Genomic DNA, 17,770 nt, shown 5'->3' with positions numbered 1-17,770 from the left:
TAATTATTGTTTAGCTGCAACTCCCCTATATTTATCCTTCTGGTTCCTTATTTTTTTTTCTAATTCCACTTCTTTGCCATTTTTAAGCTTTGACATTGAAGGTGCCTATTTTGATGGACCTGCACCTCCCGATAAGTTATGTATCTTGATTGCTTCATCCTACTATAATGAAAAGGATTCACCTAACTTATCCAATTTGGTCAGCTTGGTCTAATATTGACAACCCACCCTTATTTATTCAGTAGCCACATAACTGCTCCTGCTAATAACAGGTTACACATCAAGAAGATGAACAGTGGACATTGGGTTGGACCCCATGAAAAAAATGAGTAAGGGACATACGGTTGGACCCAAAGCCTAGTTTAGGTGATATAGGGATCTCCCTCCTGATTAAATGGGTAGCCTGAGACCCTTCAATAACCCTTAAAAACCACAACACATTTAAACTAATATATATGCAAGCTTTTGGCAATAGAGGAAAAGAAAAAAACACATTTCATTCAAAATATATATATATAAATTTGTATACTTACGAATTTTGACGTGGTGGAAGAGATTTGCGTATTCCAAGACGACCTTCTACAAAAGCTGAGGGTGGCTTGTGATACACAGAAGCTAGGGTTCCAATATGGCAAATTAATTCATCTAGCAACGTTGGCTCTAATAGATCGGTTTCTTCAGATATAAGGGGCTTCTCAGCAAGTACTACTTCCTTTGCTGCTGCAGGATCTGTTGAAAGAAGCCTCCAGTAAATAAATCCTCGATCACGCAAGTCAGGATTGTCACTATCTTGTGTTGCTAAGCTCAATACCTCTTGCACTAGCTCTTGGGTTTCAGTGGGACGCTTTAAAAACAGTTTCACTATAGCTGTTAAAAGTTGCAACTGAACCTAGAGTAGTGCAAAATGATAAAAATGGTTTAGTTTTTAACAATGTAATTTGTAATTGAAGAAAACAAAAAATTACATATTTCATCAACCATATTTCATTAATACATTAAAAATTGTGTCTTTTAAGGAAAAACCTATAGGAAATTTCTTAACAAGAAATTTCCTATAGGTTTTTTGGGCTTTATCACTTTCAGAAATTTGTAATATTCCTCGTCGATATCTTGGTCCTGAGCAGTCTGCAGAAGCTCAAACTTGTTCTTAAGTTCCAGTACATACTGCTTTTTCTCCTCTTCTGTTATCTCAAAGACCTTTGTATTATTTACTCGAGTCAGTTTTTTCCTTTCCTACATCTATATCAAGTGTACACCTTACCATTCTGTGATCACTTCCAACATTTACCTTATTCAGGACGGTAACATCATTCATAATATATCTTCTGTTAGTGAGGATGAAGTCGATTTCATTAATAGTTAATCCATTTGGACTCTTCCATGTCCACTTTCTGTTCACCCTTTTCTTGAAAAAAGGGTTCATTACTGACAGTCCTTGAGATTCAGCAAATTCCACAAGTCTTTCACCTCTTTCATTTCTTTCACCAATTCCAAAATTTCCTATAGTTCCCCTTTCTGCGCTGTTTTGTCTTTTTCCAACCTTAGCATTTAAGTCCCCCATAATAATAGTGTAGCGGGTTTTCTACTCATCTAGAAGACTCTCAATTTCTGTGTACATTTCTTCAACCTCTTCATCATCATGGCTCGATGTTGGTGCATAAATCATTATATAACCTTTAGCTTGTATCTCTTAGAAATCTTGAGTATTAGTCTTGACACCCTTGGTGATGTGCTTTTGAATTCCAAAATGTTGTTTTTAAAATCTTTATGGACCAGAAACCCAACTCCACCTTCACTCCTTTCACTGTTTCCATTGGTGTACAGCAGATTTCCACTTGATAAACTTATAAGTGATTCATTTCTTCTTCTTGTTTCAGCCAAACCGATGATATTCTAATTCACATTTTCTAATTCCTTTTCCAGCTCTAATATCCTGTCTTCACCGATGAGTGATCTTACGTTATAACAGGCCAAGTTCAGTTTCTGTGCATGGCAGCCTGGTCATACCCAGAGATTCTTAGCACCCTCTGCTTCCACTCTGATCCTCTCGCTGCCGTAAAAGGGAGAGTGAAAGCTGCTGGGGACTGAGGGCCATTTGTTCTGTCGTGCTGTCATATGCTGGAGGGTTTGGTCTTTTCCTCTTCACGCTGACCAGGCGTCTTGAAGAGAACCACTCTACACGTTCGTTGCCACCTAAGTGACATAACAGGGCTTACCATCGAGAAGGTGTGCATGAGTGGATTTTAGGGAGGCAGGCCAACCAGACTTCTCCTAAATCTTCTGTAATAAAGAGATATTTGATCCATCAGTGTTTTAGGCTGAGTGTCTGATAACACACAGGATATCTGTTCCCCTCTAAGCCCCACTTGTAGCAACATTCCTTTAAGTTGATTTTTTTAAAGCAATTTATAACAGATTCATCATCATCAGCTAATATGATTCGTCAAAGGAATTGTTTTCGATACAGGCATTTTAGTGTTTCCGTTACACATTTATCCATTGGTTGTATGACAGATGTAACATTTGGTAGAAGTCATTTAACCGTAACCATTTTGTCAATCTCGTTTAAGCATTCTATCGACGGATGTAAAGGTGCACTATCGAGTAATAATAATCTTTTTCCTTCTTTGCCAATCGATTTTTGATATTCTTTCACTTCAGGAATAAACGTTTGAAAATTTCACTGTCTATCCATAACTGGGAGACATATTTTTAAAGTAGAATTTTCAACTTCCTGATAAGAAACAATGACAATCAGTCTGCCAGTTGAATAGCACATTCTTTGCTTATTTTGTACCCTGGTGCAGTACTCTCACAGTGTGAGACAATCTGCAGTGGAGTGCTTTCCAGTTTAAACCAGTCTCACCAGCATTATAAATGAAGTCTTTGTTGTATCCTTCTTCCTCTACAAACACTTCAATATTTCTATAAAAGTGTTTGCTGTAGATATGTGGGCAGAAAGTGTTGCTCCATAAATTTCAAGTTATCCAACACCATGTTATGCCTTAAAATTTCTGAGCCAATAGGAACTTGCTTTGAAGTTCAGGCCTCCATTTCATTTGTATTAAAAAATATCACCTTTTCACATAACAAAGGACAAGATATCAACTGTCCAGAAGATATCGCTTGTGAATAAACCACATGTAAATGACCTCTTCAACTTATTCGTTTTGAGTTTTTCAGATAATTTTATGTGCTAAATTGCCATCCTCATTCATCAGATGATTAGATGAATTTTATAATGCTTTCCCTATTTTTCTTTATGTCTGAGATTGTTGAGGTGCCAACTCCATATTTCTCAGCGAAAAACATCCCAATTTCCAAAAAACACAAAATGGCAATAATTGAGGCATTGAAAAATTCCTTTTCAACGCCTCAATTATTACAGTTTGTCATTTAACATCAACACAACACATCTTGTTTTTGGTGCCATATCATTATTAAACAATTTTTTTTTTATAAATTGTGATAAAAAAAATATCCATTCACAAAATGAACAAGCACATTGGCTAACCGCACTCAGAATATAAGTGTATTTCCAAATGTCAAATTGCTACATGCCATACTGGTGCATACAATCCACTATTTCACCATGTATTGTGCAACACAATATCTGTTACATATTTTTTTCTATACTTAATATACACCAATGAGCCAAAACATTATGACCACCTACCTAATATGATGTTGGTCCTCTACGTGCAGCCAAAACAGCTCGTATCCAGTGAGGCATGGATGCTACAGGATTTCTAAATGTGTTTTGTGGTATCTGGTACCAACACGTAATCAGCAGATCCTTTAACTGCTGTAAGGTCCATGGTTGAGATGTCACAAATCGGAGTTGCTGTTCCAACACAAACCACAGATGCTCAATGGGATTGATGTCTGGGTAATCTGGAGACCAGGGCAATACCTGGAAGTTTTCCTCATGTTCCACGAACCAGTCTCGAACAATCCGGGCCGTGTGGCATAGACAAATATCCTGCTGAAAGACGGCACCATCAGAGGGGAAGACCATTGCCATGAAAGGGTGTACCTGGTCAGCAATGATGTTTAGGTAGGTGGTAGATGTCAGAGTACCCGGCACATGGATGACTGGACCCAGGGTATCCCAGCAGAACATTGACCAATGCATGACACTGCCACCACCGGATTGTTTTCGTCCCACAGTGCATCCAGGTGCCATCACTTCCCTGGTAAACGATGCACATGTACCTAGCCGTCCACATGGTGCAACAGGAAACATGATTCATCGGACCAGACAACCTTCTTCCAATCACTCAAGGTCCAGTTTCGATGCTCACATTCCTATTGTAGGCACTGTCACTGGTGAACCATGGTTAGCATAGGCACTTGGAGCAGCCTGCGGCTACACAGCCCCATTTTCAGCAGGGTTCGATGTACTGTGTTGTGACACATTGCTCCCATCACCATAATTCCAATTACTAGTGAGTTGCACCACAGTCACCCTTCTGTTGCCACATACCATCCAGAAGAGCCTTCGCTCACCTCGAGCATCGATGAGCCGTGGTCGTCCAACACCTAGCCGGCAGTTCATGGGGTTCCCCTCCTCGCACCACTTTCGGTAGGTACTAACCACGGCTGACCGTGAGCATCCCACCAGCCGTGCCATTTCAGATATGCTCTGGCCCAGTCGTCTGGCCATTACAATTTGGCCTTTGTCAAACTCACTTAAGTCCGCTGCCTTTCCCATCTGGAGAACAAGAGTAAGACTGATTAAAGTAGCTCAGTATCAGGAGTTTTTTATACCGTGACCTGACCCACGCACCCGTAGACAGTTGCTTCAATTTGTATAACAACTCGCTGGTCATAATGTTTTGGCTCATCGGTGTATTATTATGTATTTGTCCTGTGCAATCAGGATAATCAACATCCAAATTATCGAGTTTCTACTGTACTGTATATGATGGCAAATTGGAAAGTAAAGGACCCTATATATGCACCCATTGGGGGAGGAGCCAAAATAGGCTAAAGCTCCTTCAAAGAATATTTTATTTTTTTTATATTATATAATTGTATACTGTGACAGTTGTAGGATAGATGTGTGGAAGTTTGCCTTTAGCCAGCGGGCAGTTGATTGCTGGAGCAAACTTCCATCTGTTGTAGAAGTTCATAGCTTAAATAGATTCAAGGCAGAACTAGACAAACATTTGGAGCAAGTGGATGGATGAAATTAGGTTTTTTTTTTTTGCTGATGTTATACAAGCTTGCTTTCTTGCATCAAATGCCTTTACTAATGCTAATGCTAAATTCCTTCCTCTGTTGTCTATTCACAAATCTCGTCTTCTATAGTTTTTTGTTCCACCACCAATTGTATAAGTTATTTTGTGGGGGCTGATATTCCCCAAACCTTGCATTTTACTGAATTAAAAGATGGTGGCCACCTTCCTAACCATTTCTGAATTATAACTCATCCCGAAGAAGCTCTGTTTGACACTGATTTATGATGCAGTTTGTTTGCTTCACAGAAATCATTTATGGTGCAGGTGATGTTTGTTTATTTCATATTTAACTTGAAATCTTGAATGTAGAAAGGCCACTCTTTCCAACTCAATGTTTTCCAGTTAATTAATGTATTTTGCTCACTTCCCCCTCAGTTTTTTTTTTTTTTTTAATTCAACATTATTTGTCTGCTCTCCTTGCTGGTACAGTAATCAGTGTGTGTTATAGGATATGGCAAATGCACTGAAGCGTGCAAAGCAGAAGCAATGGATGCAAATGTAAGCATATGCATATTATAAAAATATGACAAACAAAAATAAAGATGATGGTAGTATGAAACGTCCATCAAAGCAAATATGCTTTGGCACATGGTTAGGTGTAGTCCCCCGATGAAATACCTGATCATGTATCAATATTCACTTTGCCGTCATCAGATTTTATTTTAATTTTATTAATTGCATATTTGCTTTTCTTCCCCGGTTTCAAATTATTTTTGCAACAAAAATTTTCCCGCCTTTATCTGATGTAGGCTGCCGTTACTTTTTTATTTTAAAGGTTACTACTTTTTCGGCTATCTTCCTTTTTGGCCTGTGGCTTTCCAGACATTTCGTACTACCACCATCCCCACCTTTAACTGTCATATTTTTATAATATGCATATTAGCATTAGCATATGATGCAAGAAAGCAAGCTTACATAGCATCAGCCAAAAAAAAAAAAAAAAAAAACCCTTATTTCACCCATCCACTCACTCTAAATTTGTCAAGTTCTGCCTTGAATCTATTTAACCTATCAAATTCTACAATGATAGATGGAAGTTTGTTCCAGCAATCAACCACCCACTGGTTAAAGGCAAACTTCCACACATCTATCCTACAACCATCTTTCCTCAATTTGAATTTATGCCCTCTCGAGCGATTATTCTGAGCAAGAGGAAGAATCCCATCAGCATTCAGCATGCTCAAACCATTCAAGGCTTTATACACCTCAATCAGATCACCTCGCAGGTGCCTGGTTTACAGACACTGTAATTTGCAAAACATAAGCCTTTCTTCGTAAGAGCAACCCTTTGTTCCACTCCCTAATCTTGTTGCCCTTCTCTATACTCATTCCAACAGCTCTACATCCTTCTTAAAATAAGGCCTCCAGACCTGTATACAGTACTCAAAGTGTGGTCTGGCCATTGCCTTATACAAGGGGATAATCACCTCCTTGCCCCTGCTAGAAAAATTCCTGTATATCATTGACAAGACACCATGAGCTACTCTTGCAGACCATGTGCACTGCTCAGAAAACTTCATATCTGCCCCCAAGTCCTTTTCATTCTCTACCACTGTCAGTGTGGTACCACAGAGTTGATACATTACTTTGGGATTACTGCTTCCCATATGTAGTACTTTACATTTGTCAATGTTAAACTTCATTTGCCACCTCTGGTCAACTTTTCTAGATCCTGTTGCAGCAGTGTACTGTCATTAACAACCCTGCCAACCTTCGTATCATCTGCAAACTTGGACATTAAGCCTGATATACTATCTCTAAATAGTCCTACAAGGCTGGGACAATTCATAATGAGCAATTAAACTTTACACCAGCCGGTATTCAAATAAACAAATTCCAATCCTGCAACTAAAACGCTTTATTTACAATAAAATAAGATAAAATACGAGCGTATAAACTAAAATTAAATAAAATAAAATATATAGTAGTCTAAAACTGATGTGATTTAATTTACAATAAAATACAAAAATATAAAATATATAAAATATGATGATAAAAGCGATAAAAACAGTTAATAAAATACTGTAACAACTGTAGCTTTCGGAGATAGCGATCTCCTTTCTCAACAGCATATTTCTGCTGTGCAGCACATCCTTAAATAGCAGATCCACAGCACTTCGTCACATGGTTCCTCGGGAGTAAGGCCGGAATTTCCCATTTATGCACCGGAACCGGAAATGGCTCGGGAGCGCACTAGCTGAAACCGTTCATCTCGCCCAAGAACTACGGTTTCAAAGAGGGGATGTAAGCGTACACCCTTGTCTCTATTAATGGAATTGCTAGCTGCCCCAATACGTAAACTCTCAAGCCATTTACGGTCCCAGAACCCCTGTGCATGATCCGTGATGACAGCATCCTCCGGGGAGATTTGATGTTGCTTCTCCCAGAAATGTTCTGCCACGGCAGACTTCCCATAGTTTGCGGACTTTATTGCATTCATATGCTCCCCCAGACGGTCTTTCAGTCATCGCCCCGTCTCACCTACATAACACACCCCACAATCCGGGCATTTAATTTCGTATACCACCCTACTGTAGGCTTCTTTCGTTATGGGGTCTTTGACACAAGATATCACTGTGTACAACCTTCATCCCGGGAGTTGCACACAGCGTATCTGGCATCCCCGAATTATTCGTGCAATGTGGTCTGAAAGGCCCGGATAGTAGGGAATGTATTCAGTGCTCACAGGGGCGAACGGCTCAGTACGGGTGGACTCCGCACCTCTAATAATTCTGTCCAACACCCTCTGGGGGCAGACGCATTTCTTGAGGTCTGCCGTGACACGAATAATTTCGTTGTCTCTGTCCTTGGAGGTGCTACAGTGGGACCACACCCTATCTACTAAAACCTTGACAACACTACCCTTGTGTTGGCTGGCTTGTGCCGAGGTATAATGAGTATATTGACCTCGGCACATGGGCTTTCTAAACACCCTGGTCTTGAGCCTACAACCATCCCTAATAACCAACACGTCAAGGAATGGTAGGGTTCCCTCTGCTTCCACCTCCAAAGTAAATTTAATAAAAGGGGAGACGCTGTTAAGTACATCAAGTATCTGATCCTCCCTCCCCTTTTGTATAATGGTGAATGTGTCATCAACAAATCTTTTCCATTTAAGCATGGGAAATTCCAAACCCTCAAAAATTCTAACTTCCAACTCTTCCATAGCTAAGTTAGCCACTATGGCACTAATGGGGGAACCCATGGCTGTGCCATGGACCTGCTTATACATGACATCTTGGAAAAACCATGGTAGTACTGGATAAACAGAACTCCATACGCTCACAAATATCATTAACACTAAGAGGAGACCTAGTATTTAACAAAACATCCTATTCTAATGCCATTCTAACACACTGGACTCCGAATTTAATAGGGATACAAGTGAACAGTGACGTAACATCGAAAGAAATCATAATCTCGTCTTCTCGTATAGTCTGTCCTTTTATAAAATCCACAAACTCTTTGCTATTTTTGATAACCAAGTTGGAAAGTCCTACTATGGGTGCGATCAACTTGGCTAGGTACCTTGATAAAGTCCGCAAACTATGGGAAGTCTGCCATGGCAGAACATTTCTGGGAGAAGCAACATCAAATCTCCCCGGAGGATGCTGTCATCACGGATCATGCACAGGGGTTCTGGGACCGTAAATGGCTTGAGAGTTTACGTATTGGGGCAGCTAGCAATTCCATTAATAGAGACAAGGGTGTACGCTTACATCCCCTCTTTGAAACCGTGGTTCTTGGGCAAGATGAACGGTTTCAGCTAGCGTGCTCCCGAGCCATTTCCGGTTCCGGTGCATAAATGGGAAATTCCGGCCTTACTCCCGAGGAACCATGTGACGAAGTGCCATGGATCTGCTATTTAAGGATGTGCCGCACAGCAGAAATATGCTGTTGAGAAAGGAGATCGCTATCTCCGAAAGCTACAGTTGTTACGGTATTTTATTAACTGTTTTTATCGCTTTTATCATCATATTTTATATATTTTATATTTTTGTATTTTATTGTAAATTAAATCACATCAGTTTTAGACTACTATATATTTTATTTTATTTCATTTAATTTCAGTTTATACGCTCGTATTTTATCTTATTTTATTGTAAATAAAGTGTTTTAATTGCAGGATTGGAATTTGTTTATTTGAATACCTGCTGGTGTAAAGTTTAATTGCTCAATCTGATATACTATGGTGTAGTCATAATCATCATCATTTATAAATACAGAAAACAACAATGGACCCAACACTGAACCCCGAGGGACTCCACTAATAACATTAGTTCACAAAGAGCGGTGTCCATTGATTACCACTCTCTGTCTTCCCACTCAACCATCCCTTTATCCATAGCAGCAATTTGCCTCCAATGCCACACTGCTCCAATTTGTGCAGCAGTCTTCCATGTGCAACAGTATCAAAGCCTTTTCTAAGATCCAAATATATGATATCAAAGTTATTCTTTACATCCAGTTCCTTTGTGAATACATCATAGTATCCAATCAAATTGGTCAGACAAGACTTCCCCTTAACAAACCCATGCTGTGTCCGAGCTATAACTGAAGTCTTGTCTAGATGATCCTGCAATGCTTCTTTAACCAGTGCCTCCATTAATTTCCCTGGAACAGAAATTAAACTAACAGGTCTGTAATTACCTGTGTCTCCCTTTGATCCTCCTTTGTGGATTGGGGTCACATTTACACCTCTCCAGTCCATGGGTACCTCCCCTGAGTCCAAGGAAGCTCTCATAATTATGGCTAAGGGTTTGCTTACTTCCTTTGCCGCTGCTGTTATTTTTGTTGTTATTTGGTTTTTAGGAGCATTAGCAACTAAGGCCATATTGCTCCGGGATATGCGGTGGTCATTCCTTGACCTTTCCGCATACTCCGTATTTGGTGGTGACGGGCTCGAACCCCGGTCTAATCAAGAAGCATGTGCTACGCACTGCTGCTCCTTCCCACCTGGCTACGGAGGCGCCGCCTTTGCCGCTGCCTCCTTTAATATAACTGGATAGATCCCATCCACCCCAGGTGCCTTTCTAGTGTTTATCTTCAATAATTTCTCCTCCACTTTACTCTCAGTTATTACAAGATTATCTAGTTTACTGCCAGAGTTGAATACACCTCTGGCATTCCCCTCCCTGAATAACTCCTCATGTGTGAATGTTGATGAAAAATATTCATTTAGTTTGTTAGCTACCTGAGCAGGATCATCAACAGTTGGGCCATCGATATCAAGTGGACCAATCTGAATTATCCCCTTCCTTCTAGAGTTTACATAAGTAAAGAACTCTTTGCTGTTTTGCTTTGCATAATTTGCCAAAGATTTATCGTAATCTGCCTTTGCCTGCCTAACCTCCTTTGTAACTTGGTTACAGACCAGCTTATATCTATCATAGGCTTCTGTGTCACATGTTAATTTATATGTATCCCATGCATTTTTCTTCTCTGTCACATGTCTAATTAGTTCCTCTGACATCCATTTAGGCCTAAATCTTGAACAATATTTCTTTGTTGGTATAAAAAGCCTAGTAGCTTCCAAGATTAATTCTTTGAATGCTTCTCATTTTGAATTTGCTGTTGGTAACATCATCAGTTGGTTCCACCATATAGAATTTAAATACTGTCTCAGACCACCGTAGTCACCTTTACGAAAACAAAAACCCTTCCCTTTACCCTTGACTGTAGTTACCTCTTTGAGTAAATCCCACTTCAGCACACTGTGATCACTGCCACCTAGTGGTTCCTTTATCTGCAGATTCTTGATGCTTGAAGAATCGTTACTGATAATCAGATCAAGAGTATTACTCCCTCTAGTTGCCTCCTGAACATGCTGATGTAGAAAACAATCATCCAATAAATCCACAAAAGCCTTGCTAGTGTGTGAGTGACCAACCCACAAATTCCAGTCAATATCTGGGAAATTAAAATCCCCCATTATAAGACACTCTAATTTACTGGGCCACTCTATTTCTCTACAGAATTGCTCATTATACTCGTTAGATTCATTAGGCCTATAACACACACACCTACTCTCATTTTTCCTTTCCCAGTGCTTATGTCACACCAAACAGACTCAACGTTGCATTGTTCACCAACATCAATCGGATGCACTTCCTTAGATTTTATGTGTTTCTTAACTAACAGCATAATCCCTCCTCCCTTCCTGTCCTGTCTATCCTTTCTGTACACATCCCCAAATTCCAGTTCTTCACTGCTGCTGTCTGTGTGACACCATGTCTCGGATATCCCAACAATATCTGCCTTTGATGTCTTGACTAGCACTTCAAGCTCATCGAATTTATTAACTATACTCCTAGCATTGATGTACATGCAAGCATACATGCACCTGTTTCTATTCTTAGTTACCCTAACACAGCCCATGTATTTACTTGTTCCACTATGACTCCCAGCAGTCCTGGAAATTCCCATTGCCTTGCTTTCCAGGCTGCTGCTCAATTGCATTTCAATAGAAGTAGTGCAAGAATCACTTTTGCCTCTGCCAGCGGACATGCCATTTCATTGGACAAAAAAAAAAAAAAAAAAATATATATATATATATATATATATCCAATTTTTTAAATTAAATAATTTAAATTTATTTAATTTAAAAAATTGGATGTATTTCAGCTTCATATGGAGGAATTGCATGTCGCTGCCTCTAATGAATGCTTAAGGATTTATTTATTTATATATTTCATTATAATTTAACTTTATGTAATATAATTCAATGATAGTATATATATATATATATGTTTAATAGTATACACACACACACACACACACACACACACCTTTGTTCACATCCAGAATGTCTTTCTATCAAAATTCTCATGGGAGCTTGTGCGTCGGGTGCTGTCATGTCAGAAATGGCACATCTTGTTGATTGTTCATGGCCCAACATGGCCTCAACAAATTTTATTAATGACAGCATATTATCACTATTATTATGTTAATGCAACTTTATCATTAGGAAAAATTTAGGAAATCATTAGAAAAAAAATTAGGTGATGAATTTAAACACATCTCCACAACCCTTACTAATGGGGCATGGTTGGCAAAAATCATACACAAATACATGGAAAATTACAGGAATGCTACTTCACATGAAAATAAAAAAATGCAGAACAAAGATAAATTCAAAAAAGCAGTCATAATACCTTATAAAAGTAATAGGAGAGAAAACTGGGAGAATTTGTAGCAAGTACAGACTTGATGTGACATTTAAACCATCCAATAAAATAGGCAATACTTTTTAAGTGCTGTGATCTCCCCGACTATAAAAAGGCACATTTAAAAAAAAAAATGTGGGGAGAAATGTTCATTGGCAAGACAAGGAAGCTATTTGAAACTAAAATTGTTGAATATTGTAAACATGTAGAAAAGGGAAATACTATGAAATTTAAGATAGCTAAACACTTTTAATGCAAAAAATTTCAAAATAATGGGAGGGTGGGGAAAATTTATCAAAATAAAGGTTAAAGAAACAATGTATGTAAGAAATTTTAAAAATAGAAACAAATAGAAATCTGGAAAGATGTTTTTTAAAAAAAATGGATTAAAATTTGTGTATATAATTACAAGAGAAATGATTTTTAAAAGGCAGAATGGAGTTTGCTGGTTTCCTCTGATTGACTAATCAAGAGTTAATTGCTCTTTCATAACGTTCTCTCCATTCAGCTTCTTTCCTGGACATTCTGATCATCAAGCATAGTGCATGGGACCAAGATACTTGCAGAAGTTTCAAATTGTGATGCTGTTACAAAGGTTAATTGCAGTGTAACAGTGTATTAATTTGTAGTTATCTCTTAATCAACTTTATCATGCTTACAATACACATGATGTAAGATGTTTAAGTTCAATCTATCTATTTTATTTCTTAGTTATTTATATCTAGTTATTTTAATTATTAACAACATGCAAAAAAGTTGAAGATGCAAAAAAAAGCAAGCATTAGTAAATGAAGTGTTCAGGTTTTCAAGTTTGTTTGTTATTTGGTTTTTAGGAGCATTAGCAACTAAGGCCATATTGCTCCGGGGATATGCGGTGGTCATTCCCTGACCTTTCTGCATCCACTGTATTTGGTGGTCACGGGCTCGAACCCCAGTCTGATCAAGAAGCATGTGCTATGTACTGCTGCTCCTGCCCACCCGGCTACGGAGACGCCAGGTTTTCAAGTAACATATAAACCACTGCTTCATAAACTATACAAAAAAAAAAAATCAGTTATCTACTAGAACAGCGGTATCCAAACTACTGAGATTTATGGATCCCTTCAAAAATCAAAACAAGTTTGTGGAACCCTATATATATATACACACACACACGCATATATATATACAGGGTGATTCACTACCAGTGCGACAAACTTGCAGGAGGTGTAGGGCGCACAAAGACGAATCGGAATCACATAGCATTGCAGGGTCCGAAATGCCTTCGTCATTCGGCAGAGGACATTGAACGGGAGGTTGCGTGAACAGCGATCCCGCTGGAAGTCAGCATTTGCGAACCGGTTCCCGAGGCAGTAGGATGGACGAGTATTCAAACGTTGAACTGGCCAACATGCACCTCACGTATGGAGCTGCGGACTGTAATGGGCGCGCCACTCTGCGCTTGTACCAGGAACGTTTCCCGCACAGGTGTGCTCCTCATCATACGATTTTCGCACGTGTGCACAGAAGGTTATGTGAGACTGGTTGTTTCACGAGAGGTACCATGAATCGAGAGCGAACGACGAGGATGCCAGACAATGAGGAGAATGTCCTACGTCTTGCAGAAGGCAATCCGAGTATGAGTACTCAAGTGATAGGCCAACGATTGGGTATTTCCCAATCCACTGTATGGAGGATACTGTCAACAAACCAAATGAGTTCACACCATCTGCAACACGTCCAATCATTGGAGCCTGCAGATTATCCACTCCCGAGGACTTTTGCTACTTGGTTTCTTCAAGAGAGTGCGGCAGACAGCGCATTTACTGCGTCCGTATTGTTCATGGATGAGGCAAGTTTCACAAGAGAGGAAACCTTCAATCAACATAACGCCCATTTGTGGGCTTTGGAGAACCCCCCATGGTACGCAAACGCGTGCAACTCAACGGCATTTTTCTGTCAATGTTTGGGCTGGCATTGTTGGAGACCACCTCATTGGACCGTACCTTCTGCCCCCTCGTCTGGATGGTAGGGCATACTTGATCTTTCTACAGCAAGTCCTGTCCGAACTTATTGAAGAAGCACATGTTCCTCAGTCGTTGCGCCGCTCAATGTGGTTCCAGCATGATGGGGCTCCCCCACATTACACCAATGACGTCCGCCAACACCTAAACGTTACATATGGACAGCATTGGATAGGTCGTTGTGGTCCAGTTCATTGGCCTGCTAGATCGCCGGACCTATCATGCCTGGACTACTTCTGCTGGGGTCAAATGAAGACATTGGTGTACGAGACCCCCGTTGATTCAGTTGAAGACCTCGTCGCTCGCATCTCTGTAGCTGCCGGGGAGATTCGAGATACACCAAGAATCTTCCAGAACGTTAGGGATTCCATGCGGCGACACTGTGAAGCCTGTGTGACTGCTTCTGGTCGAACTTTCGAACACCTTCTGTAGCATGGCTTTTTGCCAATGTAAAACTTGTCATTAAAATGATTTATGTTACACTAACGAGTTGCTGTTTCTGTTCTTTTTCTTTGCTTCTTTGTTCACGCGATCTCCCGCATGACGAAGGCATTTCGGATTCTGCAATGCTATGTGATTCCGATTCGTCTTTGTGCCTCCTACACCTCCTGCAAGTTTGTCGCACTGGTAGTGAATCACCCTGTATATATATATATAGTGTGTGCATGTATATGTATGTATGAACACTGGGTTTTCTGAAAAAAAAAAAAAAAAAAAAAGTACAGCATTTCCTAAACTGAGGTCTGCAGACCCCAATTTGGAAAATGCTGTACTAGAATATACAGATAAAATATGAAATAGGCCCCAAACCAAGAATTCCACTTATAATACTTTCCTTTTTTTTTTAGTGCTCTTTAGAGCAGGTGCCCCTATAAAGCACAATGCAAGTTTACTGTACATATAGATAACGTCTGTAAAAAGAATAGCAAAATTTTACCCTGCTCCAGAAAACTTAACTCTAAAGTATAACAGTGTAGGATTAATCAAAATTATAAAATATCAAAAAAGAAGTACCTGAGTGTTTTCATCATGAAATCCTTCCAGAAAACTTTCCAAAAGTTCATCAGCATTGTCTATTCTTTCAGCATATTCTCCAATAATCCAAATCATAGAAGCTCTAATTCAAAGGAATTAATTAGAGATATAACGTATTAAATATTGCAAAATAAATGCTTATCACAATGTGAAAAGTAGCATATAAGCACAATGATTAATTAATTATAATAAATATCTGTCATTGTGGAAGTTGATAGCTTAAATATATTCAAGGAGGAACTGGACAAACTATTAGAGGGAATGGATGTGTGAAATTGGAATTTTTTTTTTTTTTTGGCTGCTGCTACATAAGGCTTGATTTCTTGCATCATATGCCTTCATTACTACTACTGCTATATACACTAATATAATACTAACTTATTTAGTATTAGTAGTGGCAAATGATGCAAGGAAGCAAGTTTGCAACATCAGCCAAAAAAAACCATCACATCACCACTTAATCCTTCCTTAAATTAATTTCTTCCACCCACTTCCAACAATCAATTAATCTGTGGCTGATGAAAGGTTTATTAGTGTTCTGTTAAAGCAGTAAAAAAATAGTGTTCTGTTAAAACCAAATTCTGTCTCTGTAATTAAACATGACATGAATTGTGTGTGTGTGTGTGTGTGTGTGTGTGTGTGTGTGTGTGTGTGCGTGTGCGCGCGCGTGTGTGTGTGTGTGTGTGTGTGCACATGTATGTAAAACACACACAATGCCGCTCCCCAACAGAAAGATATGATGCAAACTAACCTAGCTTCTGGTTCATCCAAAGTGTCAAGATTCTCACAGAGGGTTGATATGATGCTTTCATATTTATTAGGATATTTTCGAAATATATCCTGAAATAAAACAAATAAATTTGATTAAAAAGATAATATACATATCAAAAATAATTTTTGTTATTATTGCTTTTTGACAAAAAATTACCAATAAATACATAATTATTAAAATATAAAAAATTAGAAAACATCATGATTATAAATTTGGATTTAACTAATTATCAATTAAAATTCATCCAGTAACACATTACATCTGTAAAATAATAAAATACAAGGTAGAATTGTAAAGTTCCAAGACTGAATTTTGATAAAAAAAAAATACCCGAACATCAAAAATAAAAACTTATTTTGTAACCTAGATGTCAAGAATTTGTTACAGTAAGTAGCCTTTTAATTGTACATGCACAGAGGTTTATTATCTGTTGTTTATGGTAATTCTGCATTATTTTTTTTTACAATATCACATTCTGAAGAAAAAGCTAAAAAATTTTGCTTTTTTTTTTGTTGAAGAAATCATGCTCAGAGACTAAGAAACAAGCTTTGTAGCACAATATGAAAAAACATTATCAAGAGATTAAGATATCTGAATGGTAAAGCACTTCAAGAATAAAAAAAATATCACTGAGGATGATCCAAAACTTGTTTCTTATATCAGAAGCATTATTCATGCTGACTGGCAAATAAGAATTAAAAACACAACAGCCTTTAAGTTTAAGAAGCTGTGATATTTCTGATATTTTAAATACGAAGAGATTATGCAACTTCTTTTTCCAATAATTTTAACAGCACATTAAATGGAAAAAGAAATTGAGCTTTCAAAAGAACATGTTGAAATTTGTCATCATGATTTAGAATTTCTAAAAACAAGAGCAACAGGAGAGAGATAAAACATGGTACAATTTTTATGAACCAGAGACAAATACCAATCCCTTAGATGGAAATCTCTCATGTCTTCTAGGAAGGACAAAAATTTGATTTTTTCCAAAGATAAAATTACACCAGAATTATTTTTTTACTATAAAGGCATAATTTTAAAGGTCGCACTTTTAAAAAGATTATGTACTCAAAAATAATTAAGTGCCTGAGAGATGCAATTTGAAGGAGTTATGGGCAAGGTAAAATTGGCAATTAATTGATAAAAATGGTGCTAATCAATCAACAAATTTTTTGAATACTTTTTTTAAACACTCTGCAACTGTTTTACAACACCCCCCCTTATTCATTTGACAAATTTTAATTTTTTTCAGATGGATGGTTTTTTTTTTTTTTCCAAAAAAAAATTGTCAAAAAAATTGTCAAACAAATGTAAAACAGTTGCAGAATGCTTAAAAAAAGTATTCAAAATTTTGTTGATGATTACACCATTTTTATCAATTAATTGCCAATTTGACCTTGCCCATAACTCCTTCCAATTGCATCTCTCAGGCACTTAATTATTTTTGAGTACATAATCTTTTTAAAAGTGTGACCTTTAAAAATTATGCCTTTATAGTCAAAAAATAATTCTGGTGTAATTTTACCTTTAGAAAAAATCTAATTTTTG

At 38.1% G+C, this 17,770-nt stretch overlaps 1 protein-coding gene across 1 annotated transcript in view; it reads right to left on the bottom strand.

Annotated features, from left to right (window-relative positions):
* The window catches only part of LOC150080558 (AP-1 complex subunit beta-1-like), a 161,785-nt gene that overhangs the window by 81,409 nt on the left and 62,606 nt on the right, over positions 1 to 17,770 (bottom strand). The window contains exons 9-11 of the mRNA XM_090381498.1: positions 16,199 to 16,287; positions 15,427 to 15,529; positions 534 to 889 (exon numbers count right to left, since the gene is read on the bottom strand). Coding sequence (XP_090237624.1) covers positions 534 to 889; positions 15,427 to 15,529; positions 16,199 to 16,287 — 548 coding nt within the window. The remainder of the gene's footprint in view (positions 1 to 533; positions 890 to 15,426; positions 15,530 to 16,198; positions 16,288 to 17,770) is intronic.

The sequence above is a fragment of the Mastigoproctus giganteus genome, chromosome 9 (genome assembly GCF_048544385.1).
Source record: "Mastigoproctus giganteus isolate SK-2022 chromosome 9, ASM4854438v1, whole genome shotgun sequence".
Taxonomy (NCBI): Eukaryota; Metazoa; Arthropoda; class Arachnida; order Uropygi; family Thelyphonidae; genus Mastigoproctus; species Mastigoproctus giganteus.
Note: the sequence above shows the minus strand (reverse complement) of the source record. Positions and strands in the feature narration are given on the sequence as shown.